This window comes from Battus philenor, unplaced genomic scaffold, assembly GCF_028537555.1.
Source record: "Battus philenor isolate CCGP_79_NKW_IND1 unplaced genomic scaffold, ilBatPhil1.0.hap1 SCAF_9, whole genome shotgun sequence".
Classification (NCBI taxonomy): domain Eukaryota; kingdom Metazoa; phylum Arthropoda; class Insecta; order Lepidoptera; family Papilionidae; genus Battus; species Battus philenor.
Genome location: NW_027181759.1, coordinates 2,258,977 through 2,284,692, shown reverse-complemented (window position 1 = coordinate 2,284,692; position 25,716 = coordinate 2,258,977). Strand labels below are relative to the sequence as shown.

The following is a 25,716-nucleotide window of genomic DNA, read 5'->3' as shown; positions in this document are numbered from 1 at the left end:
AAGCAATGGAGGTACCACGTCTTACGTAACGATGATCATATGCTTTCATATGAACTATACTTAAATTCCTTCCTTTCTTCTTAGTAAGCACGGCAAAGCCTTTTTAGTCATAGAGTTCTAACAGTCCTCCATCATCTGTCTCTTACCGAAGTGATGATTTCATAAGAAGTGTTCAATTAAGAAAAGGACCAATATTTAGCCACTTCTGCACATGCAGTGGTTGTCTTGCAACAAAGTGCACCGCCCGCCAGCCCGCTCATAAATGCGTATGCGGCAAACAATGCCAACTACACAACCGCCACCGTTAATTCACTCAACACGTGTTTCACCCCTCCACGGGGCATCTTCAGGAGTTATGTTACACCGATTAGTGCCAAACACCGAGTGATTTGAACGTTAAAGTGTTTAATAGAAAAATACAAAAATTATTTTGATGATAGAAAACACTTAAGAAATTGGTAATGGATGTAAAAGCATTAAAGGAGTGAATATATAACTCATTTGTCAACAAATATCTTTTATGCTTTGACACCTATTTATAAAGCCTATAGGGTAGAAGTACAGTGATAACTCTGTTATATATATTTTAATTTTATTCTTTAATTTATTTTTTCTACTGAAACTCAACAAGTAGTACAAAGTCTAAAGAATAGTAAACAATAAATAGTTTTAATATTTTATATAATGAACTGAATTTCTAAAAGATTTTTTTTACTATATTATCATTACGTTTATTATTTATTTGTGAAACCATTGATTTTTGGAAAGGGTGTGTCCATATAACAAATGACAGTAGATAAGCTGATACATTAATTCTTTTATAGCTTCTATACCTATAACTAATCGCTCTGTGCACTGTATTTTATTTGTAATTTATTTATTAAGAATAAAACTATTTTATTGTCATAATAAAAACAACAATTAATTATTTCCAAAGACACAGATATGTAAACGAGTGTGATAAAATTAGAAATGACAAAAATCAAGTTCAATTTGCAGTAAAATAAAAAGAAACCCTTTATGACGTTACAGTGAAACAGTTTTGTAAACTGAAAAGAAAATGTATTCTGTGTAAACGCAGCCTTACAACACGCGATAACATCGTGCAATCTCCGATTTTTTTTTCGCGTAACGAATGCTTTGAAAACGTTTTGTTTGCACCGAGAATACAAAGTAGTTGAACGAAAAATAACTATTGCTTGGTTTCTCGTATTATAATAAAACAAGAATAGGTTAAGTTCATTAATATAATAGTTCTTTTCTATCGCTTAACTTCTTTGTTTAAACTTCTGTGGATAGTTCTGTAGAAATAGAAGATTGAGGAGTTAGAGAACGGTCAGCTACGCGCTGGAATGACGCAATTACAAAGGCATGTAACATCAACGTGCCCGGGATGCGATTTACGGAGTCTTCGCCGGCCAAGGTTCAAATGTGGCAACTGCATCAGCATTGTAAGGTTAAATAGTTCAGTGCGTTCACTAGCTGTGTACGGCTATGAAAGATGTAATAAATGTTTTTGTAAACAGTTTTAATTATCTTTAGTTAATACGCGAATATGTTATACAAGCAGACGCGACGGGCGACAAAATGCGTCCGCCGCTGACGCTTTGCTAAGTATTCTAGCTCCATAAATGTATGCTAGAAAGCTATCACCTGAAATTACATAATAATAGTTTTTTGGAATAGTAGGTAAAATTATCGAAATAAACTTATAAATGGTTACAATTTGTACGAGCCTCTGGTTTTTTCATGCACGTCCGCTTCCGCTTATTAAAAAGGTCGGTCAGGGAAAAGGGACAATAGGTCTATAGTTCCGGCTTTATTAGTTAATATCCGGGCTTAGGGGCATCCCCGGTCTGTGGGATTACATGAAGGAAAGCGTAACTTCATTTATATTGTCACGTTCCATCTATGTCGGACTTACACTGTCCCTCGACTACCTGCACAATTATCACTCTTAGTTTTCTCGATTATGTAACTTGTTGCTAAATTATTTTGACAGGCGCTTTATAAATCATATTATTATATACGTTATTATGAAGTTACTCACCTAATTACGACCCTTTACCGTACCTTAGAAACACTGTAATATTAATAATAAATCAAAAAGTTTATAGACTTTGTAAAATATTTTTAACAATCAAAGTTGCCAGAAGTTATTGGCCTCTGCGCGTTCTATTAGAAAAGATTATTAATAATACGTTTTATAACTATAAATATATTTTGATTAAATACAATATTAATTAATTAATATTACAAGCTGTTAAGAAACAATATAAATATGCGGTAAATAAACTGCCAAATACACCAAATTCGAATCGAAGTGTAAAACAAAAAATGTTATCTGAAATAATTTAAGTTTCAGGACAACTTTCCAGTTATTTTTTCATTAAGAACCTGGTGATTTATTTAAATTCATTAGAAAAGGATCAATAAAATAGTTGAAAAAGTCCTCAAGTTTTTGCCTGACCATGGAAAAAAGGAATGAAGTTTAAGATATATTCAGATAAATCCGAAGTATGAATCTGTAAGGTTACTAATACAAGTGTTACCTCCTTAACACAGGTTATTTAACACATTTATATAACGCCATCGTCAATCGTATAGAAATTGGATATATGTGTATCCTTATAACGCAGAAATTTCTCTCGTGATATTTCTATACTGTGAGCTTATAGCGATTTATATATTTTATATTAAATTTCACTCGCGTCTGTATATAAAATTAAATACTGATTGGTAATAGGTGTTAAGGCTTTGAAGGGATAAATGTATAACTTATTTGCTGTAGCCTTGCTGCTTATTGTCTGTTTTAATATATGGTAGCTTCTGTCCAAAAATAAATGGTTTACAAAATATAATAATTACTTTATGAAAATGGGTTTTCAAAGTTAAGATCGCTGCATATTAGAATTAATTAAGCCGCTCAGAAGCCAATGCCAAATGCCAATGCCAATGTCCAAAAGACAAAAATTATAAAAAAAAAGTTTTTTGATCAATTAACTTTTAAAATTCTTGGTTTATAAATTTAATTAGAAAAGTGTATAAAATCTTTTTTCGAAATGTAAACTGCAAAAAAACAAGATATGTACATGAAGTATAAATAAAAACGAAAGTATTTATTGAAATAATGACAGCATCTTAAAAGTTTTAGGACTCATACCTTTTGGCAGCTGAAAAAGATAAGAAATTTGTGTAAAAAAATATTGATAAACGGTGGACTTATTCACAATGGCTTTTGAAGTTATAAAACTGTTAATAAAGGTCTATCTAATCTAGAAAAAGGTAACCAATGAGTAAATCCTTTAATAACTAACAAGGCTATTATTTATCTCATCAATATTTCCAAAAAAATATATTAAAAAATTGACTTAACCGCATTGGCTTCTGAGCAGCTCAATTATTGTTATTTAATTATTATTATCTGTCCCTGCGGACTTACTATACTGCCAATAGAAAATATAAATAAAAGTCATACAGGTTGTTTATAGATAGGTATAAAAGCTTTGAAGTATTTAACTTTTTTTCACCACTTCTAAAACTATTATAACTAGTCACCCTGTATATTCGTATGAAACCAATTTAAACACGAAAAGTTGTACACGAGTGACTTGTAGAAAACGCGTTATACGGGTTCTTATACGTGAGATAAAGTATTTTCCTATAACGCGAAACTAATCTTACATGTTACAGAGATTACTGTAGGTTTAAAAGATTAAATAAAACAATGTTTTTGCTGTATTTACAGAAATTTTACATTTCAATAAACACTAAAGTAAACTCTAAGACTATATATTATAAGACTAAAACTTTATATATTCATCCTTACAGATCTGTGCATATATAAATAAAATAAATTATATTTAACACTTAATGTTTCTGTTTCATATACTTTGATTTAGTTTCTTAAATTTATGCTTTTTTATATGTATTTGCGGCCAGGAGTAGCAATAACATAGTGATGGTTGCTGATGGTCGCTGGTGGTCACTGTGCGCGGGCGGCGCTTTGAAATGGCCATCTATCCACACATGATCACATGACAAAAGTATACGATCAATTATGTGTATCATTAGATAAATAAATAAATAAAAAGTGTAAGTAAAAATTTTAAAGAAAATAAGTGAATGTCGACAATATAACTTTACCAATACAACAATTATACAGGGATCTCGTTCACATTAAAAACTGGTCTGACAATTTAGGTCTATCTCAGTCAACCTGTCAAAATGTCAAGCCATAGTGGTGGGCAGTCGAAGCTTGTTAAGACTGGATACCTCGACCATTCCAACCGTTCTCTATGGTAAATTGGTAATCGAGTGGTGCTCCAGTATTAGGGACCTTGGGTTGCACATATATTCTACTATGAGCTGACAGGTACAGACCACTTCTTTGCCAGAAAGTTTCTGGTACTCTGCGTACCGTCTACGTTACACCGTCTAAAAAACTTACTTCCAAACCTAAGCCAATGCTTGTGCAATCACGTATTCTCCCTATTATTAACTGTGACGATGTGCGCTATTTTGATCTGAACGCAGACCTTCTCAAACAAACTAGAAGGTTCGAGAACTGGCGCTTGAAAAACTGCCAAATTCATCACGATAGCTGGATTATTGGTAGATATTTGAGTTAAATATATATATATATGTATGTGTGTATATATTTATATATATATACTTATATAATGTAGCAGCCGTTAGCATATTTATATGTATTTTTGTGTGATTCTCTTCCTTTTCAATTTGATTTATTATACTTATACTTATTATACTTTATACTATTTTTATACTTTTTTATTCTATTTCTAGTACTTTAAATGATATTAACTAGTTTAAAACGGTTAACAGGCAGAAAATGCCTTAAGAAGTTTGAAGTTCGCTGTAAGACGATGTATAGAGTTTTTAAATAAATAAATATATCTAATAGAATCAGGCATTACCTCGCGGAAGTACATCCTAACTAAGAAAGAGACTAATATATAGCTACTACCGCTATGCAGCAATAGTCGTGCAATGAACTGCACCGCCCGCCAGCCCGCTGATAAATGCGCGTGCGGTAAACAATGCGAAATACAACTTCCACCGTTAATATACTCTACACGTGTTTCACCCCTCCACGGAGCATCCTCAGGAGATGTTAGACCGACCAGTGCCAAACACCGAGATACTCGGTATACTAGTACGACTACTGCAGCATAGCGGAAGTAGCTATATATTAGTCCCCTTCTTAGTAAACAAATGTATGCAACAAAGGACCAATTTAATTAGGAAAAAAGACGAGGAAAGAAAAACAACAAGCGGAAGAAGATCAGAATGTGAGAAATAAAAGATTTTGTCAAGGACGTGAGGAAACGAGAGAAATAATGTAGGAGAAAGAGAAATAAAAAATATATTTAAACTTGCATTGTAAACTCCTTGCCCTAAACAAAGCAGGAGGAACGAGTAAAAAAAACAATCATAATTATATCCCTTAGAAAATAAATTAAAAAAATATATAAACTTTTTTTAGAAGTCTTTATTAGTCTTCACAATTTTATTAAATAAATTAAATCAGTTTGATTTATCTTCCCAACTCCATGTCGGATTCAATAACACATTTAGGTTGAACACTGGCGTTGATTTTGAACCTATTGTCGGCTGTCTCGTGGATTTCCTTCATCCGCTGTACCAGGGGGGTTAGAAATGTTCCGGTCCACTCTTCGGCGCTTCTTCTTCCCGTTATCGCGTGAAGATGAACTGATGTCTGCTTTTGGAGTGACAATAGCTCAGCTAATAAGCTGAAACATTTCATTTGTTCATGTTATCACCCTAGGATGATGAAATGAAGCTCATATAAAGAAAGAAATTAAAGAAAAAAAAATTAAAGAAAGCTCATTATAGATATCGCAGTCTATAGCAGTAATAAGAGCTGTCTGTGAAGCAGAGATGATGAAAGGTCACCAGCGGCAGTATAGCATCCCTTATGGAAGATGGGAACCATCACATTTTAGAGTAAGAAGATGTAACAAAACCGAACAAGCTAGAAGTCGGACAAAAAAATAATAAGGGCGAAATTAACCATGAAAAGTATAATAAGAAAAGATTTTAACTGTAAATAAGCTTGTATTGTTATAAAAGTTTTTAAATAAACAACCAAAAACTTAAAAATGGAAATGTAAAAATAAAAAGCATAAATACCTGAAGAATGAAAAAGGAGGATAAGATAGAGGGTGAAAATTAAAAAAAAAAAATTATTGAAAATATATCCTTATTACAAATAAGATAGGGTAACAAAAGGTCCCAAATAACAAGGACCCTAAAAAACAAAGACTCCAAATGCATTATAACCTCAAAAGAGTCCACGAGAAAGAAAAAAGTTTTTTTTTTCTTTGTCGCTAATTTAAAAACATATTAAATACAATAGCAGAGAAATTAATTTTTGAGCTTATTTTTTTAAAACTTATTTATAAAAATACACTTTTATTGTATAAAGAATGCTGAAGGAAATTCTTCTAAAGGTAAATTACCATCGGTAAATATACAGGATGATTTAAAATACGTGTTAGTTTTAAATGGATGAATATAGTACTTATCAATTAATAAATGATTTCAGAGGTTTTATAATTGATGTGTGAAAAGATTTGACTGAAATTCAGTAAAGTTACTCACTGTTTCGAAGTTACGACAATGTTTTCAAGTTGCAGCGGATTTGTATACTCATTTTTCAGCTGCCACGGATTCATCCACGTTGATACTCTGTATATAAATGTATTTTTAATTGTGACATTTATTCATTTGTCACGTTGCTTTTGATTTTTAATCATTTATATATATGTCAAGAGAATGTAACAAAAATACATTAAGACAATTTGAATCATAATTCTTCAGTCAAGGCTTAACTTTGTACATATTTATTCTTCCTTTATTTATCATTATTTTTTCACTAAAAAAATTATTATTTTATTTCATAATATTTTAGACATAGGTACAAAATTTCATTACGTGGTGATGCACTTGCAAGTACATAAAAATAAACAAAATGATTCTCTAACAAGAAAAGAGTGAGAAAAGGACCAATATTTAGCCATTTCCGCACATGCAGTGGTAGTCGTGCAATGAAATGCACCGCCCGCCAGCCCGCTGATAAATGCTTATGCGGCAAACAATGCGAATCACACAACCGCCACCGCTAAATTACTCAACACGTGTTTCACCCCTCCACGGGGCATCTTCAGGAGTTATGTTACAACGATTAGTGCCTCTGTGTTTGTGCAGAAGTGGCTAAATATTGGTCCTTTTCTTACTTAGGATGGACTTTCGCGAGGTAACGCCTGATTCTATTAAATATTTAAGAAAAGAGTGATTTTATCTTTTCGATATTGAGATATATATATATATATATATATATATATATATAAATCTTTTAAATCTTTAACTCATTTAGCTCAGAACAGCTCGAAGAGAGAATAAGGCAGCAAGCAGTAAAATATATCATTTATATCTCCGTCTCTTTTAGCTCAGAACTCAGAATGACGGAATAAAACGTGTGAAATATTCCTATTAAATATTTTATATCTTTATCACAAAGCACAATAAAGTTAAACGCCTACGTGTGATGTTCTTTCGAAAATCCGTAGTTTACATTTTTAACACAAACATGCAATGGCTATCCGTCCCTGTTTTACGTGTGAATTGCTATATATCCATCTCTTTCTAACTCTAAACGAGCCGAGATATAGAGATATAATTGACACATGCTAGAGAGTGATTATATCTTTTACCAAGATATATATATATATCTTTCTTCTCTTTAGCTCGCGAGCTACTCATCTCTAATGTGTATAAAACAGATTATAATTCATAGGTATTTTAAAAAAAATACTTGCTTTAAGAATTTTTACATATACATGACGTTATTCCAAATAATCTGCTATATCCTCTCTCCGTTTGTAAACTAACAAACATACACTACATATCGGTAAGACATCATTGTAAGATCGAATAGATTTTAATATTCAAGATGTAATATAAAACTTTTTTACGTAACCAATTATTTCAAAATTTACGTCATTCTTTATAACTAGATAAAACTATCAAATGTATTGCAAGTGAGAAAATAAACTTTTTCCATATTTCTTTTTCCTATATTTCGTCTTTACTTGGTTGTCCTGTTTTGAAATAAAAAAAGGTTTAAAAAAAAATATTTTTGATGTAAAAATGTTTACCAACCCTGAAAACTATCTTCGATCATTACATGCTTTTGCTATAGAAAATCTCAATTCACTTTTGAATGTAACCACGACGCAAATTGAGGTATTGTTGTACATATCTAATATATAAAATTCTCGTGTCACGGTGTTCGAACTTGAACTCCTCCGAAACGGCTTGACCGATTTTTACCAAATTTTACATGCGTATTCAGTATGTCTGATAATCGGCTACTATCTATTTTCCATACCCCTAAGTGATAAGGATGGTCCACCCCTAAATTTTATTTTTATTTTTTAGACAATTTTTTTGGTTTTTATTTTATTATGATACAGCATACAAAAATACATACAAACCTAAATTTTCACCCCTCTACGATCAACCCTTATCTTACATTTGTTAATTAAAAACTTTAATTGGTTTTGCAAAACAACGTTTGCGGGATCAGCTAGTATATATACATAAACATAGATACTATGTCATATGTGTAAATATGTCATACTCACACGTCGCCGTGTATGAAAGCCAAACTACGTTCTCTAAGAATGAGATAGGAGTGAACACATCTCGCCAACTCCACTCCCGGCCACTCTTCTTCTGGTATCACTTCGCTTACCGCCTCTACAATCCACAAACAATTTTAACCCTTAAATGCATGACTTTTATTTATACTTTAAAAATATATATATTGCAGATAAGTACAATGAAGGGAAAAGTAGGAAAAAATATATTTTTAATATAATATATTACATTTTTATACTTATTTCTTATAAAAACCCTACGTTGCTGATATATATATACTATGCATTTACTGTACACTATTGTATTTAAGTGGTGTTTCAATTTTTCATCATTATGCATTTAAGGGTTAAATTAAAAAAAAAAACTTAGTCTATTATTTTTGTCAAACCACAAGCCATAAGAAAAACACTTGGTGATACATAAGCTGTAGATCATCATTTATTCCTATGTCCCCAAAATGGGGCAGAAGGCGTCCACAGTACGTCGCCATCCCGAGCGGTCTTGAGCCTCGCGCTTTACTTCACTCCACGTCATTCCAACTGCCTTCACTTCTGATCGTCCACCAGGTTTGCTTTGGGCGGCCACATCTTCACTTTCCTTGAGGATTCCATTCTAGGGCTTGCCTCGGTATGTGATCAGGGTACCTTCGGAGCGTGTGGCCTATCCAGTTCCACTTGCGGCGTTTCATCTACTGGTCGATCGACTTCTCAGGGCAGTATATACCGAGAATACGTCGAAGACAGTTGTTAATGAAGACTTGGCTTATTGTAACCTTTATATGGTCAATATTAAATTGTATTTGTCATTTGTTAGATAAAGATAAAATTACTTTATTTAACATTGCACAACTCTTAATTATTTTAATTATTTATTAACACCACAGACAATAAATAGAGGGAAAAAAAGAAACAATTCATATATCTATCGATCTCTACCAGACAACCTTTGGTTGGAGATGAGAGACATGAAGGAGAAGGTAGTTTAGTGTGTACGTACAAATAGACACATACACATACATATATACATATAACATACACGCAAGACTACTTATTTATATATATGCACATATATCTCTCTCTATGTGTATGTGAATATATATATATATATATATATATATATATATACACATATATACATATATACATATATACATATATATATCAAAGGTACTATATAAATACGAATAATTAAGAGATGCTACAAAATATCCTATTTTAGAGTAGATTGATTGTACAAAATTTTTTTTAACTCTATTCTACAGATATAAATTATTTCACATTCAGTCATTAAATAAAATATTAATATTTTTTTTATTTCACCGCAACAAGCTTTATTTAATAACGTGTACTATAGTACACGTTATTAAATAAAGCTTGTTGCTACAATGATAAATTTCTATTAGAAGTAATTTCTCAAAAATACATATTTGTTTTTTAACTGTGTCAGGTCAATAACATTTGACAGTATGTTTGTCATAGTAGCCAGTTTGATAATAAAAGTAAAATAGGTATTCAAAATAACTTAAAAATATATATATATCATACCTGGTGCCTTGCCAGTGCTCAATATTTGCAAACAGGTTTTTAAAGACGGCAATGATACAGGGAGAAGTTCACATAGCGTTGCATAATGGTCGTATCTGAAAATAAACAATTTTAGACTCTGTTCCTAAAGGTTTAAACCTCAAAATGGAATATGGACTGGTGTATTCATATCTTACCGATAGATGGAGCTAATTTCAACTGGTTTGCATCATAAGCACATTTATACAGTCGATTCTCTTGGTCACAATCACCAGAGCGTATATATATATGCGACAAAAAATATAGTGTGATCTTGTTAAGCCCTAACTTTTACTATTAGGGAATGTATTATTATTTATGAAATATTTGGTTTCAATGCTGAACGCAGTCGCGTATATATATGCTTTACTGATATTCACCGGGAAAACTGAGCATATGTATATATACATATATATGTATCTGTGTGTGCGTGTTCGTGTGCGCATGTGCGTGTACGTGTGTGTGCGTGTGCGTGTGTGTGTGTGCGTGTGTGTGTGTGTACTATGCAAATGGCTGAAGATTTTATAAATAAACACTAGTTATGAAAACACTTAACACTATCGCGTATATATACGCTTCGGTGATAGTGACCAGGGTAGTTGAGCGTATATATATACGCTTATTTTGAAAATGGGTTAAGGGCTAATCGAAAAAAGTTTAAAACAGTAAATACTTATTTTACCTCGACCATCCAGTGAGAATGATACCAACAAAGTTAATATCCGATGAATACTTCTCGATTTCAAGCAGCCACCCCTCATGGTTGCTGACATATCTAGCAACAGGTGATAGAACCTAAAAAAAATTGTTTTTCATCATTGACAAATTCATCATCATCATCGATGCCCACTGCAAGGCATAGGCCTTCCCAAAAGATCATCAGCCTACCCACGCCGCGTCTACCGGCTCTTGATCACCGCTCGAGAAACTTTCTGCCCTAACGCGCTGTTGGTTACTCGGACCATGTGCCATTTCAACCGAGCAATTCGCCGTGCACCGAGCACAGCTCTCCCGCGCCTCCACTTCGCTCTCTTGCGCTCTTGTACCATCTTATAATACCCAATGAGCAAAGATGCATAGCCTAGATCTATTTACTGTAACTAAGATCGTCTCAAGGATTTTCATTTAAAAAATGATTGCAAAATTGCGCTTTATATACCCTCATAACCCATGTCAATTATTTAAATTGAATTTAATATTGCTGCGCTAAAAATTTATTTTTATATCAGAATGTAACAGGTCAATTACTTTTGACAGAACAATGTTTATCGTAATATATTGTTTAATACCTGTATCTTATTTTATATAAATTTATATTAAATAATCACTTTTCTGAGCAGTGATAACACAGCAAAAGAAGTCTAAAACTCGTGCTCGATTTCCAGGACACAGTCCTGTATAATTCACACTTAATGCATTAATTAAAAAGTTGTCAAATATCTCCCTTCCGCCTTTTTGTCTTTTGAATTTCGCGGCTATGTACAAAGCGCTACAGAGCTCGTATCTGGCAATACTATACATAATTTGAAAGGTCTTGACATAACCTACAAAACGACGCTATGCATGATTAGTTTGGATATTGCGTTCAACAGTTATAGACGTGTAAACATGGAGTTCACTAACGCCGAAATTCGCGCTATTTTAAAGTTTTCCTTCGTTAAAGGCAAATCCGCTAGAGAAACGTTCCGTGAGATTAATGGTGTTTTGGTGGATGGTACTCTATCACTTCGAACCGCGGAGGAGTGGTTTCTACGATTCAGAGCCGGCGAAAACGACACAATGGATAAGCCAGCCGGCGGAAGACCTGTGACGACAAATACCGATCAAATCATGGACTACATCGAGGTAGACCGGCATGTGGCATTTCGTGACATCGCCCAGGAGATGGGAGTTAGTCACTAAACCATTTTAAACCATCTGCAGAAGGCTGGATACAAAAAAAAGCTTGATGTTTGGGTGCCGCATGATTTGACGCAAAAAAACCTTCTGGACCGAATCAACGCCTGCGATATGCTGCTGAAACGGAACGAACTCGACCCATTCTTGAAGCGGATGGTGACTGGCGACGAAAAATAGATCACATACGACAATATCAAGCGAAAACGGTCGTGGTCGAAGGCCTGTGAATCGTCCCAAACAGTGGCCAAGCCGGGATTGACGGCCAGGAAGGTTTTGCTGTGTTTGGTGGGATTGGAAGGGAATCATCCACTATGAGCTGCTCCCATATGGCCAGACGCTTAATTCTACCATCTACTGCGAACAACTGGACCGCTTGAAGCAGGCGATCGACCAGAAGCGTCCAGAATTGGCCAACAGGAAGGGTGTAGTGTTCCACCAGGACAACGCCAGACCACACACTTCGTTGATGACTCGTCAGAAGCTACGGGAGCTCGGATGTGAGGTTTTATCACATCCACCATATAGCCCGGACATAGCGCCAAGTGATTACCACCTGTTCCTGTCCATGGCGAACGCCCTTGGTGGTGTAAAGTTGAACTCAAAAGAGGTTTGTGAAAAGCGGCTGTCCGAGTTCTTCGCAAATAAGGAGGGGGGCTTCTACGAGGGAGGTATTATGAAGTTGCCGTCTAGATGAAAACAGATTATCGAACAAAACGGCACATATTTGAACTAAATCCGATCACTGTAACACTTTTTATAAAGCATTGAATAAAGAGCAAAAAAGCGGAAGGGAGATATTTGACAACCTGTTATATGGAATTGCCACTTGCTTACAAACAAGTGTATAAATGGTCAGCAGTATACCCCCCCATGGATACCTTTGGGGAAGCCCTATACCTTCTAGTGGTCGTCTATGAGCTGAAACGACAACAAATCATTGCTATCAGTCTTAAAAAAAGTCTTTTCTATTGCCATTAAACATTCACTAACAACCACAACAACTGTAATAAATTATTAATATCGTTAAATAAATTTATTTTTCTACACTGGCAACATTACACAGATAAATAATTTAAAAAATCTAATATTCCTACTCACACATTTACATATGTGGTTTAGATTATATATTAGTTAAGCATATTTTTGATTATGGTCACTTTTAGTTGATGACAACACAGTACAAAAAAGACGAATATATAATAATATATAATATAATATGGACGATAACGTGTGTCTATGTCTAATGATGATTATTTAATAAATATTTAAATGAGATTTTGCTACGATTTTTATTTTCAAACTACATACCACATATATATTATGGTTAATAATGTCGCTTTCTTAAGTTAAATTCACACGACTACATTTTTAACAAGTTTTTATTGCTAATCAACAATATATTCACCTTCGTTATCAACAACCTTTTGATATCTAATATACAAATATTCAATGCCGGAACGGTAACAAATCAAACGGTTTTTCTGTAAAATATGTCGACAGAAACGACATTTCTTTCCGGTTCCCCTGATATTGACATCAGTTGTAATTAAAATCAAATTACACTTGACTTACCTGACATCCCCCGTTGGCACCTTTAAAAGCTGATGCAATCCATACTTTATTAAACACTTGTCTATACATATCCCACATAGACGATTGCAACTGAAAACACTCTTTCGGATTGTAATGCCATACAACTGGTTGAACTAGATCACCCAGTCTATACCCTGTAAAGTTCAAAATTAAATTTCTACAGGATGATTGTTTTACGATATTTCTGAGCTAAAAGCACACACCTACATGAATATAGTGATCAAATTAAAATATGTTACATTAATTTATTTTATCTATAAATGTACCAGGCTTCGAAAGCCCATTTCAAATATTAACATCAGCAATTACTATTAAATAATTCTGAAATATGTTTTTTTTTACTTTTATACAATTATACGCTTATGTCAAAACAATTCAGTGATATGGACCTATTTTTACATACTTTCTTATGATGCAAATAGATCAACGACCCTATGCCTTAATCATAAAAAGAAAAATTGTGAACAAAAACCTAAATTTGTTTTAAAAACAAAAACTAAATTCATAATAAAATATAACATATTTCCAATCAAAATATTATCTATTTATTTATTTTAAATTATCAAACCGAGTTTGTAAAACTAAACATAATTATTATTATTCATATAAATAAAAATTAGTAAAAAAATTGTAATTAGTGATTATACTAGAGAATATTTCATCCTAGGGCATCTTCCAGACTCTCTCATTGATTCTCCAAAAAGAGCCGACAATCTTAACGTGGTAATTTATCAACCTTTTAGGTATCCACACCTGGGAATGGATGGTCACCACCACCATAGGGCTAGTGACCATCCATTCCCTATGTGACCTTTCGAATGCCACTTCAACATGCCAATCCGCTGACCTATATTGCTGATTCAATCTCATACAGGATCTTCATGGCTCAGTGAAGGACTGTGAGCTTGGAAATATAGTCAACCAAGTTTTATTGCCATGATAGACAATACATAAATAAAATATATATTTCCATTTATATTAGTCGTTGTGTTTTTTTGAGAGGAGGAAGTATTTTTTTTCTTCTATAAGTCACAGTCCATATAAGATCTGAACTTATTGCGGTGGAAATCCTTACCTTCAGGTGAACTGTTCGTTTATTTGTTTGATTTTTAATTTTAATCCATAACAATAAACATACACTTTAATGTTTCCATGTTCATAGAGCGAAGCATATCCTCCCACATCAGTACAGTCAAATCTGGTTTCTTTTGCTTTAGAAATAGGATCACATTTTGTATGTGGTCAAGGTACAGTGATGCTGTTTTGTGTTGACTGCCTGAAGCTCTTCTTTGACATTCTTCACATACAGCCGTATGCCAAACCTGAAATTAAAGTTTATATTATCAGTTACAATTATTGTCCTCGCCTCGCATTCACCCTTACATTTAGAATATCAAATTGATTTACAGAGACTTAATAATTTTTTCAGGTTAAAACTTTTATGTTCTTCCATTCTTACAATTTCAACTTCTATACTCCATCTTTTTTGTTTCACAAATTTTTATTTTCTTTCAGCCATCTCCATTCATCCTTCACCATCATTACTAAGGCATCAAAGATTTTTATTTTTTAAAATCACTATATTCATCAATCCCTCAAGTATTTATTAGTGTATTACAAAATCAGCAGAAATGTTACCTATTTTTTAAACTTGCCTTTGCCGAATAAGCTGTCTGAATAAGTGTAATATAAAGCTCATTTGACAGTAAATCTTTTACACCTATTTCGAATCATCCTGAATAAAATTATCACTCTGAAATATGTAACATCAATTATTTTTTTATTAATTCGACAGGCCAATAACTTCTGGCAGTACAAAGGCAGCAGAGACGGATAGTAAACAATAATTATGAAAAACTTTTTTATTACTTTATTATCATTATGTATTTATTATTTTTGAAACCGTTGATATTTGTACAGAATGTACCATACATTTATTGACAGCAAATGAGCTATACATTTAAATCTTTACAGGTTTTACACCTACTATTATATTATATTCTTTATTTCTAGCCTCATTGACATGCAGAAATCCGGAATGAGGTAATCTGAAGACAAATTATTGTAAACCACATAGACTGGCAGATTCGCAAGTTAAAATAGAAGTGTGTAGGCCAAAGCTCTTAAAATAGACCACTGGAACCAGAAGGTTCAGAAGTGGAGACCATGAATAGCCAAACACAGTGCAGGACTTACATGGAACACTACACAAGATTTTTGGAAAACACTCAATACATGTAGCTTTTAAGTGGTCCTTTTTGAAATCTTTATGGAATGCATTGGTTGATTGTTCCACAGCTGAAATGATGATCAAGATGATGGCATTCCATATTGTGAAAAAAATTATAAAAAGAAGTAATAATTAAAAATAAAATTACGAAAGCCTATGGAGCAGGCTCGTCCTATATGTTAAAGGTCTTATAATTTCAGCAAATACCTCATCAGCCCCAATATGGATGAATGAGGCATCGGGTTGAGCGTCCAGCGCTTGTTCCAGCATAGAAGTAGCCAACTGCAGAGACTCCGGTTTAGATGGACATAACACAGCCGGAGAAAATGACATTTCACGCAAGCTCCGTAGGGATGGGTGCTTTAAAACATACTCCATGTGACCTATTGTCTGAATAAGTTGGATCTGAAAAATTGTTAAAACTTTATCAATATAATGTAATATATATGTCCAGGACTAAAGAGCAATATGAATTTTCTTGCATTATGATATCCCTCATTATTCACCAAAAGCAGTACAACCTCTTTTATTCAAATCTTTATGTTACCGTTCTATAAAGTGACCACATATATGTCATGGATGGTCGTTGTTTCAGCCCATAGACGCCCACTGCAAGGCATATGCCTTCCTGAAAGATATCTATAGGGGGATGTACCATAATCGCCACGCTCGTCAGGCTGTGTCCCGGGAATTGAACTAGCGACCTACAATCGCAAGCCACAGTACTTAACACTGGGCTGCCACTACTTGTCCAATTTGATAGAAACTATGATCAAATTTAATTACTCTATAACATTCTTTATGTTAAAGCTGTGAAGGGTGCTTATTGTGTTCTGTTCTGTGAAGAGCCAAAAACAAATTAAGATGGCTGATTAAATTAAATCACATCACATTACTTCTAGTGATCTCTTAATGAGACACCTATGGGTGTTAAAACAGTGTAATGTAATAGCAATATTGGAATGAAAAAAATTTAGCATACACAAACTTGGTATGATGGGTTTTGTTTTTGTGGTCACTTTTACAATTAATACAGTAGTAAAGCAATTCATTTCCAATACTTAATCACCACTTAAAGAATACTTACACTATTAAATGAGTTATACACAAATTTTGTTTAGTGAACTTATTAAATTTATTATTAGCTAATTGAGAGACATTACTTGGAAATGTGTAGTAATATTGTAAACTGTTACCCGCAATAGAGCTATCAATTTTCAGGGTAACTAATTAATTATTTGCTGTGCCTACAAATTTGTCTGCTTGAGATTTAAGAAAAAAAAATAGTTTAGTTTTTTTTTTATTTAAAGATTTTTCTGAAATAAAATTAGCCTAAGTTACTCCATACTACATCAGCTACCTGCCAATATTAGTGGCGTCAAAATCAGTCCAGCTATTTCAAACTTTAAACAGAACCAACAGACACACAGACAAAAAAAAATTCATATATATATACATGCATGTATTGAAATATAGTTAATTTTAATATTACACACAGACATACACAGACATTATTCATATAGATTATACTAATTTTTTAAATATTCTCTCATCCCCAATATTAGAATGATCAAGAATTGTTACACTATCATAGTGAAAGTTCGAATACTTTTGCTTGACAAGGTGATGGAATCATTATAATAATTGTTTTTATAATTTTTAAATAATAATTATTTTATATAGTTTAATGTATTTATATATTGAGTACATAACTTTCCAGGGTTCTAAGATTCACCATGCATCTGCCTGATCCATTTCATTGTAGGAAAAGGAGATAAGTATGTACTCAGACAGGCCTAAATCCTTTAGCGGTTATAAAGAGGTTTCAACAATATACCTCCCGCTTATATTTACTCATAAATAACTATTTATACTTTATATATTCAAACAGCCAGAAAAAAAAACTTCATCAAAAATTTTCTTGTTAAAGTTGGACCTCCTTAGACTGTTTTCAGTTAGTCAATCAAGAACATATTAAATAGTTTAATATTTTTATTATCATTTTAGTATAATAAAAAATCAAGGTTCCTTTAAGTACACATCTTAGTTTTGACATGAAGGTAAAGGGATTTTGTAATAGAGGACAATGATAAATTATGTTCCTAAGCTTCCGTTATTACTATCAAGATAAATAATTTTGTTTACTTACTACTTCAAGATTGTTTTCGTTTGCAAGTTTAAATATTCTTTGGACATCCTTTGTACTATACAAACCATCCCCTCCACTGCCATTATTACCACTTTGACTTCCTATATCCTTTAATGTTGATGTATATGGAAATGTATCCTCCCATTCTAATAACACAGCTGTGGCACCCCAGGATTTAATATTTTTAAACACCTGTTCGCAAACACAAAGTTTAAAAAGGCAAAGTTATTTTTACAAAATTATTTGCATATATAATTAGACTAAAAATGGAATATACTGTATTATCTCCGACAGTTAATAATGAAATTGTTTTCATATTATAGTATTAAAATCTACAGAGATTGTTAATGTAAGATTATTTAATAAAATTATTTTTTAAAATATTCTTTCTAGTTTCTACTTGATATCTTTTTCACATCAAAATATATTAATTTATTTAAACCAACTTACTGATTCTAGATAAGTAATTTGTAACGGAGCACCCTTCAGATCAAAATGAACAATCCTTAAACAAAACTCATTTTTACTTTGCAAATTTAAAAAAGTTAATAGTAATGTTGTTCCAAATTTAAAATTTTCAAAAGCTTACTTATGCATTTTTGTAACCTGCATCTTTATACTTTGATAGATTACTTTATTTCATATCGAATAATAGAAAAGTAACACATCAGTATTTACAAATAATAAACCTGTACATTTTCAAATTTTAATAAATAAAGAAAACGCTTGTCATATGTCATTAATGACATATGTCAGGACTAGCGTAAACTTTTTCGCTGAATTTGCTAAATATTAAGACTGAAAGAATATTTATCTAATTATACACACTACTAAAAATAAATCGACATTATTAAGTCATCGAATTAATAAAATATTATCTTTTATATTTTTACTCTGTTAATCTGACAAAAATTGGTGTGGCTTCTTTTAATGTTTTTAACTCTATATCTTGAATCTTTAAAACTACAAATATTTTTATTTCGTTTTGAGGTGAATTATATTGCTACAAATGTGCAGAGAAAATTTTAAAGCAATTTATATACTTAAGTTATACAAAATTGCATTAGTCTAAGATCTTTCTAAAGAAATAAAATGTAGAATCTAATCCTGCTAAGATTCTGGAGTCGGAATGATAAACTAATATTGAGTAATAGACCAAGTCGAGGTCCGCTCAGGGGCACTTGTTCCTATACTATGCATTGAGTGTTCACTCGCCGGTGGAAAATTTATTAGTCTTGGGCTTATGTATTAAAAATTTAGATATGGAGGCCTTTAGTGTTTTGCTCTCAATTTGCGTATACTGTCATTGTCAATATTAGACAAACTTTGAACTTTAGTATGTAACAAAAATTATAAGTATGTTATTAATACTATTGAGAGATTTTGATGTAAATAAATATAATTTGAAATAACAAAAGCTATTCTTTTTTAATTATAATCTACGAAGTGTTACAATTTTCGACAATATGCTAAATCATAAGCAAAATCTCTTTTAACTATACAATTTTCTAGAAAAACAGATTATAAATTAATGATATTTCTACTATGTATTTTAATGACATGTATATTGTACAATTTTATTGTAATGTATGCAATGCGGCAAAATGTTGCTCAGTTGTGGTATTTTATCGCATTTTAATCAGGAATGTAAATATATGTTTACATAACTTAGTTGCTATCTTCGTGATCTACGTTAGCAAATATCAAAATTGTATCCTCTGTGATAATGACCACATTAAAAATAAAGGTTATAAAAAAACACGGAGTACATTATTCATTGTATTTTAATTAGTCAATAAAGGAAGTACACGGAGACATTAAAAAATAAAACAAAAATATCATAAACCTAAGTAGATTCGATGAACTTAATCTATGAATACTATAAAATCCATCACGCATTATCATAAAAAACATTTGAATATACCTGGCAAGAATTTAGTAATTTTGATTCACACAATTTTTAATGACTTTTATTCCATTACACATGATGACGTCACAAAGATAATTTTTACTAATTTATTTTGATAATCAACACAGAAAATACCATTACTTTAATCTTTAAAGTTCTTAATCATTAAAATTATATAATAAAAATTCTGAATAGTCAATTACAATACTTGCTACGCGCAAAATACGTAAATAAATAATTCAATTAATAGCTATCAAAACCTACATTTAAAATACTATCTATCTTCCTAATTAAGTAAAACAACTTTCACACAAAATATTAAAATCGAAATATTAAACCTAATCTAAAACTGTCAAAAACGCCTGAAAAATCTTAAATCTATTATAACTGTTTAATGGGCTATAATTATCTTGACTCCTGGCTCGGGCTCACCAGCGACATCTTTTGCCAGAGGCGCATTACCACAGATACGGAAGTTTCTTGTGTACGGTATTACACTCACTAGTAAACCAGAGACAACCACCCATATACCGGCAACATAGAACGCCGCATCCCAATATCCTGTTCTATCTTTCAGAGCACCTGAAAATAATTATACATTTTTAATACTCTTCCCTTTATTGCTAACAGAATTATTTATTTAAGAAAAATTTAATTAAAATTATTATTATTTAATTTTAAAAAAATTTAAGGACTCAATGCAGCTTTTTTCCACAGTTTCGTTAAAATATGATGAAGGTTTTTAAAAAGAGAATGTAAAAAAGAAAGTATCAAAAACTATACTTCTATGCAAAGTAAATTAAAACACGTGTTCCTAACTGTCAAACATTTAACGTCAATCGAAACTAAAAAGGCGAGTTAACGTTAATTGAAACGAATATTGTATACCATTTAAAATTATTACATTATAAAGCTTATTTTTATACGGAATTTTTTTTATTATGACATTAAATCAATGAATATAGTGACCATAAAGACCTGCCATTTTTTTGTATTGGACTGCTACAGACTATATATTAACTCCGACAGGGTATCCACCCATTATGAAAAAAAAATGTTTTTTTTTTATTTATAGGAGGCGATAAAATTTAACAAAGTTGTTTAATTAAAAAAAAAATACTAACCTGCCATGGGTGGCCCTATGAGATGACCCAAACCTTGACATAGCAACACCAGTCCATACGCCATTGTGAATCGTTCGAGAGCAATCAATTCTACCAGGATACTAGGCGTGTATGAATATGAACTGGAAAACGTCAACCCAAATACGATAGCGTTCAAAGCAAGTAAATAGAAACTATACATTTCATTGGCATCGGTCACTCTGATTATAATAGGAAACAGCAGGATCGTAACACCGCAGATGATAAGGCACAAGGCATACGTTTTTGTAACGTTCACCCAAGGCAAGTCACCCATCCAGCCAAGGCCAACCTGAAAGTATATATGAAATAAATTAAATATCAACACGAAAGCCATGAGATTACTGTAATTGACATAATCAAAGTTTACAAAGGTGTGTCGCGTTTGTCTTGTGTGGTTAAGATACTAAAATCATGTTTGACTTTTTTTATTTAATCTGTGGTTTTCAAACTGTCTGTTATAAGCAAGAAATATGCCTGATAATAATACTCATTATTTTAACGAAAAAAAAGAATGAATACAGTTTTACACTAATTTACAATTATCCTATATAAACTGGCCATTTTGAAATACGTTACATTAATTTGTTTTTTTTCTATTGTAATGCGATAGGCCAATAACTACTGACTGCAAAGTTCGTTGTGACAGATATTAAATTTTATTAAATTGAATACGTAGTAATTAGAATTTTAAAAATGCCTTTTTATTACAATATTATTATTGCGTTATTTACTATTTCTGAAATGTATTTTTGCATAGGGTGTACCATAAATCAATTGACAGCAAATGAACTATACATTCACTCAAAGCTTTTAGAGCTATAAACTATTTTATTTTATTATCTGTAATTTCTGATACTCACAATGCCAACGATGGTGGCAACACCAAATATGCTCAGCATTAGGGATCCTTGGGTCTCCGAAAATCCATTCATAGTCATAAAGTTGGCAATGTAGAAATACGGGACGATGAACCATATGAACAGCACCAGCGTGGAGATGTTCATCATCAAAAAGTGAAACTCCGTAAACATGTTGAAGTCAAATGTTTTATTTAATAACGACAGGAAACGTTTGCCCCATGTCTGAAAAAAAAACAAAATGAAATATTTTTTTCATATTTTGTATTTCTCTTTGGATGACAGTGTTTAGTTATTTTATATTGCATTTCATAATAATTTGACTTGACACTTATTGATGATAGAATTTACATAAAAGGAATTTATTTTAAACAATTTCTATTTCTTTAATGTATTCGCGACTAGAATATAGTGACATAGTTGTTACCCATTCCCTTGAACAATTGGGTAATTTATTACAAAATACACGTCAATACTTGAAGGATATAATCTGATCAAAAAGCAAGGTGAAATTGTCATTTAAAACTACGGGCATTAGAAACGCAGGTAATTTTTTTCTTAGGTTGGTAGGATTGTCTTTTATACGAGTATTTGTCAAGCGTCTGTATTTCAAAAGTTGGTATATCATTTGGCCCAGTGCAAATTATTTTGAAAGTGTTTTGTGTTTCAAATTCATCAAGTCTGGATTGCTGCCAAAATCGCTCAATTATTTAAAAAAAAGCGTCAAAAACTCGACTCATAACGTTTCAGTCTGAGTATTCAGCAATCAAAAGGCCAATGCGGCGATGCCGTTTTAACACGATTGAGGAGATAAAAACCGAATCGAAGAAGTTCGTGAAGGCTATACCGGAAGACTATTCCCCCTGTTTCAGCACTGGAAAAGGCATTGGCAAAAATGCAATATCACTTTTAAGGGTACGCAATTGATTTGGAATAAATAACGACTTAATATTTTATAAATAAATTCTCCTACTTTTTGATCACAGCAGCCTTTCAAATTGTCAATGTGAATTTGGTTTTCTAATTTAATACTATCCAATTAGTCAATGGCATGTGTAGGCCGTAAGTTAAGACAGGACAACCTCTGTAGGATCATCGTCATAATTTTAGCACTAGAACGTACCAATAAGACCAGATGGAAGCAGAGCGAATTTCTAGCATTTCTGGTAGGCGTGGTATTTTACGCTTTCCAGTTCGCGGTCTTTAGTTCATCTTCAATCTTAAGACTCCTGCGGCCATCTGGTCTGCGTGCTCTGTGGACTGCTCCTTACCACTTCAACTTGCCAATCCATGGGGCCATGATAAGTCCGCGAGTTAATATTTTAAATGAGTAAATATAATTTACAAAAATATGAGGGAATGAATTACCTTTTCTTCCTGGTCTTCCATCGACCACATTGAATTTCTATAAATATCCGGACACGAGGATGCACGAAGTTTATACTTTGCAATGTTCATCATTGCACCGCGATGCATAATCGAGTTTCGATGCACTCGTATATCTCGGAGATAGTGGTGGTTTGTCTGCAACTGTCTCATGAACCAATCCTGACGGTCGTTCCTAGGCGCTACCGCAGCAGGTTTGTTCTCCGGAATCGGTTGCAGAAGTTGCTCCCGTACATGATCTAGTTTATTCTCAAACGTCTTCTTTTCCTTCTTGTTCAGTTTTAGTTTCACCGACATAGTTACCGGTTTGACTTTCGGCGGCATTGGTTCTATAGCGAGCTTTTGTTCAGAGTTACTCCTTAAAGCTAGTAATGACGGATAATTCGTAAGTATTATATTGTACAGACGTTTGTTTGCAATTAACTGATCTAGTACTTCAGCTGGTACTTTTTCGCTTTGTCTTAAAAATGTGGGTAGATTTATAACAGAACTGACTTTATTCTGCTGAGTTAGATCTGCGTTCATTTTAGTCGCAGCTTCCAGACTTTCTGATTGAGCTATGGATGTAACTAAAGTTGTGAGAATATATTCAGGGGTTTCCCCGCTTTTCATCAACGTCTTTAGTTCTTCCACACCAGGGTAAACAGATTCACCGCCGCCTGATTTCGCTGACACGGACATGGAACTAGATGACCGTTTAGATTTACTCAGCTGTCTTTGTTTTTTCTGCTCTAATATTAACCATTCAGGGTCTCTCATAACGGCACCGCAAACGCATACGTTAAGTACTGTCCCAGCGAGGAGTAAAAGCGCTCCTCTCCATCCGAAGTCTTCCAACAAATATGTAGTTAAAGGAGAGTAGATGAAAGTACCAAAACCAACTCCGCATGAGCCTAAACCCACTGCTAAGTTTCTACGCTTCTCAAACCAATACGCTATAGACACTACAGCGGTAACATACAATAGACCCATTCCTAAACCAGCAATAATACCATATGTTACATACAACGCTTCCACAGAGTTACAGAAAGCAGCCGCCACGAAGCCTATAGTAGAAATCACGCCACCAACGATTGTCATGCTCCGACATCCGTATCTATCCACAAGAGCACTCATTATAGGTCCAGCTATGAGTGGAACAGAAATAAACAAACTTCCTATCAGTGAAGTTTTCGCTTCGCTTTTCCCGAAGTACCCGACAAATTCATTATGCATCAAGCCATAAGAAAACGCCAGTCCATCAGCGACAGTCGCGATGAGAAAGGATGACGCCACGACAACCCAACCCCAACCTCCGTCCGGGATCTCCGGGGGCTGATCTGCTGACGGCTTACTGGAGCATATACTATCTGCATCTCCCAACCCCAAAAACTTGACTCCTTCGTTAGTCGATTTATTGTCATCATCATTGTCATCTTTACAATAACTTACAGATAGCTGGTTTGATTTACTTTCTTCATTTTCATCCGTTTTCATAGAGTTCACTGTATTCAAATCATTTCTGGACGATTTCAAATTGTTCGCTCTATTGTTTTCTTCGGTCACGGAATCAATGAACTTAACGTCATTCGTCTTTATGAGCAGAGGCGACGTAGTCTTCTCCTCTTCAGACGGTACTTTATGTTCATTTTTGAACACTTTCTCTTTGCCTTGGATTCCATTTGCGTAGGCTGTTGGAGATTCCATTAGTTTTCCAACCGAGCCTGTTGTATGTACGAACCTAAGTACTTTTTGTACTACTGGTTTCTCTACGTCCCGGCTTCTGAGGACGTAAGCGAACGCCGATTTTGGATTTTAAAATCCAAAATGGATGTATCCTTCTATGTTGAGGATACGATTAGCTCTCTCGACCAGTGTCTTAATCTAGGATCTCTGGCTGAGTAGCGACAGGGTTTCTTTGAGATGCAAAGTGTACGAGCGCAAGGGTTGTGGGTTGTCGGGTTCATCAAGGACCGGCTAGTCCTCGATTCTCCTCCTTTGAAAAACACACTTTCCAAGTTACAGTACGTTTTAGTTAAAAACGCCTTGTACCGTCTTGACATAAGGAATTAAAGTTTTGATGCTGGCAACATTTCAACTGCTGCAAACGGGGTAAACAGCTGCAACAAAAAATATATATTAATTTAAAATTACATCCAATTATAGTGTATCAAATAATAATAATAATATAGAATAAACTACTCTACTACGCTGATAATGATGTAAAGGTGACTAAAAACCCGTCTGTGTTTGTTGTGAGCTCTTCTCAGATCAGAAGAACGCACATAGCTTTTTAGATAA

The 25,716-nt window shown here is 33.1% G+C and overlaps 2 protein-coding genes across 2 annotated transcripts in view; both read right to left on the bottom strand.

Moving 5' to 3' along the window:
• Nucleotides 1-5,526: 5,526 nt before the first annotated feature.
• LOC137932194 (hexosaminidase D-like) lies at nucleotides 5,527-18,829 on the bottom strand. The gene is made up of 11 exons (XM_068775793.1): nucleotides 18,729-18,829; nucleotides 18,590-18,644; nucleotides 18,140-18,331; nucleotides 16,198-16,395; nucleotides 14,899-15,082; nucleotides 13,740-13,894; nucleotides 10,951-11,063; nucleotides 10,251-10,345; nucleotides 8,691-8,805; nucleotides 6,646-6,732; nucleotides 5,527-5,774 (listed from the first exon to the last, which is right to left on the bottom strand). The coding sequence occupies exons 1-11, from the start codon at nucleotides 18,749-18,751 to the stop codon at nucleotides 5,558-5,560; spliced, it is 1,434 nt and encodes a 477-aa protein (XP_068631894.1). The 5' UTR covers nucleotides 18,752-18,829; the 3' UTR covers nucleotides 5,527-5,557.
• Nucleotides 18,830-19,905: 1,076 nt separating this feature from the next.
• Nucleotides 19,906-25,716, bottom strand: part of LOC137932272 (monocarboxylate transporter 14-like) — a 40,089-nt gene continuing 34,278 nt past the window's right edge. The window contains exons 2-5 of the mRNA XM_068775875.1: nucleotides 23,419-25,535; nucleotides 22,054-22,275; nucleotides 21,173-21,482; nucleotides 19,906-20,630 (exon numbers count right to left, since the gene is read on the bottom strand). Coding sequence (XP_068631976.1) covers nucleotides 20,440-20,630; nucleotides 21,173-21,482; nucleotides 22,054-22,275; nucleotides 23,419-25,122 — 2,427 coding nt within the window. The 5' untranslated portion in view covers nucleotides 25,123-25,535 and the 3' untranslated portion in view covers nucleotides 19,906-20,439. The remainder of the gene's footprint in view (nucleotides 20,631-21,172; nucleotides 21,483-22,053; nucleotides 22,276-23,418; nucleotides 25,536-25,716) is intronic.

Coding starts and splice junctions, on each gene's coding strand:
- LOC137932194 (XM_068775793.1), bottom strand. CDS start 18,751: ATGCAGGTTACAAAAATGCATAA. Junction 16,396..18,139: donor ACGAAAACAATCTTGAAGTA/GTAAGTAAACAA, acceptor ACAATTTTTCAG/ATCCAACTTATTCAGACAAT. Junction 10,346..10,950: donor ATTCTCACTGGATGGTCGAG/GTAAAATAAGTA, acceptor GTTTATTTTCAG/ATACGACCATTATGCAACGC.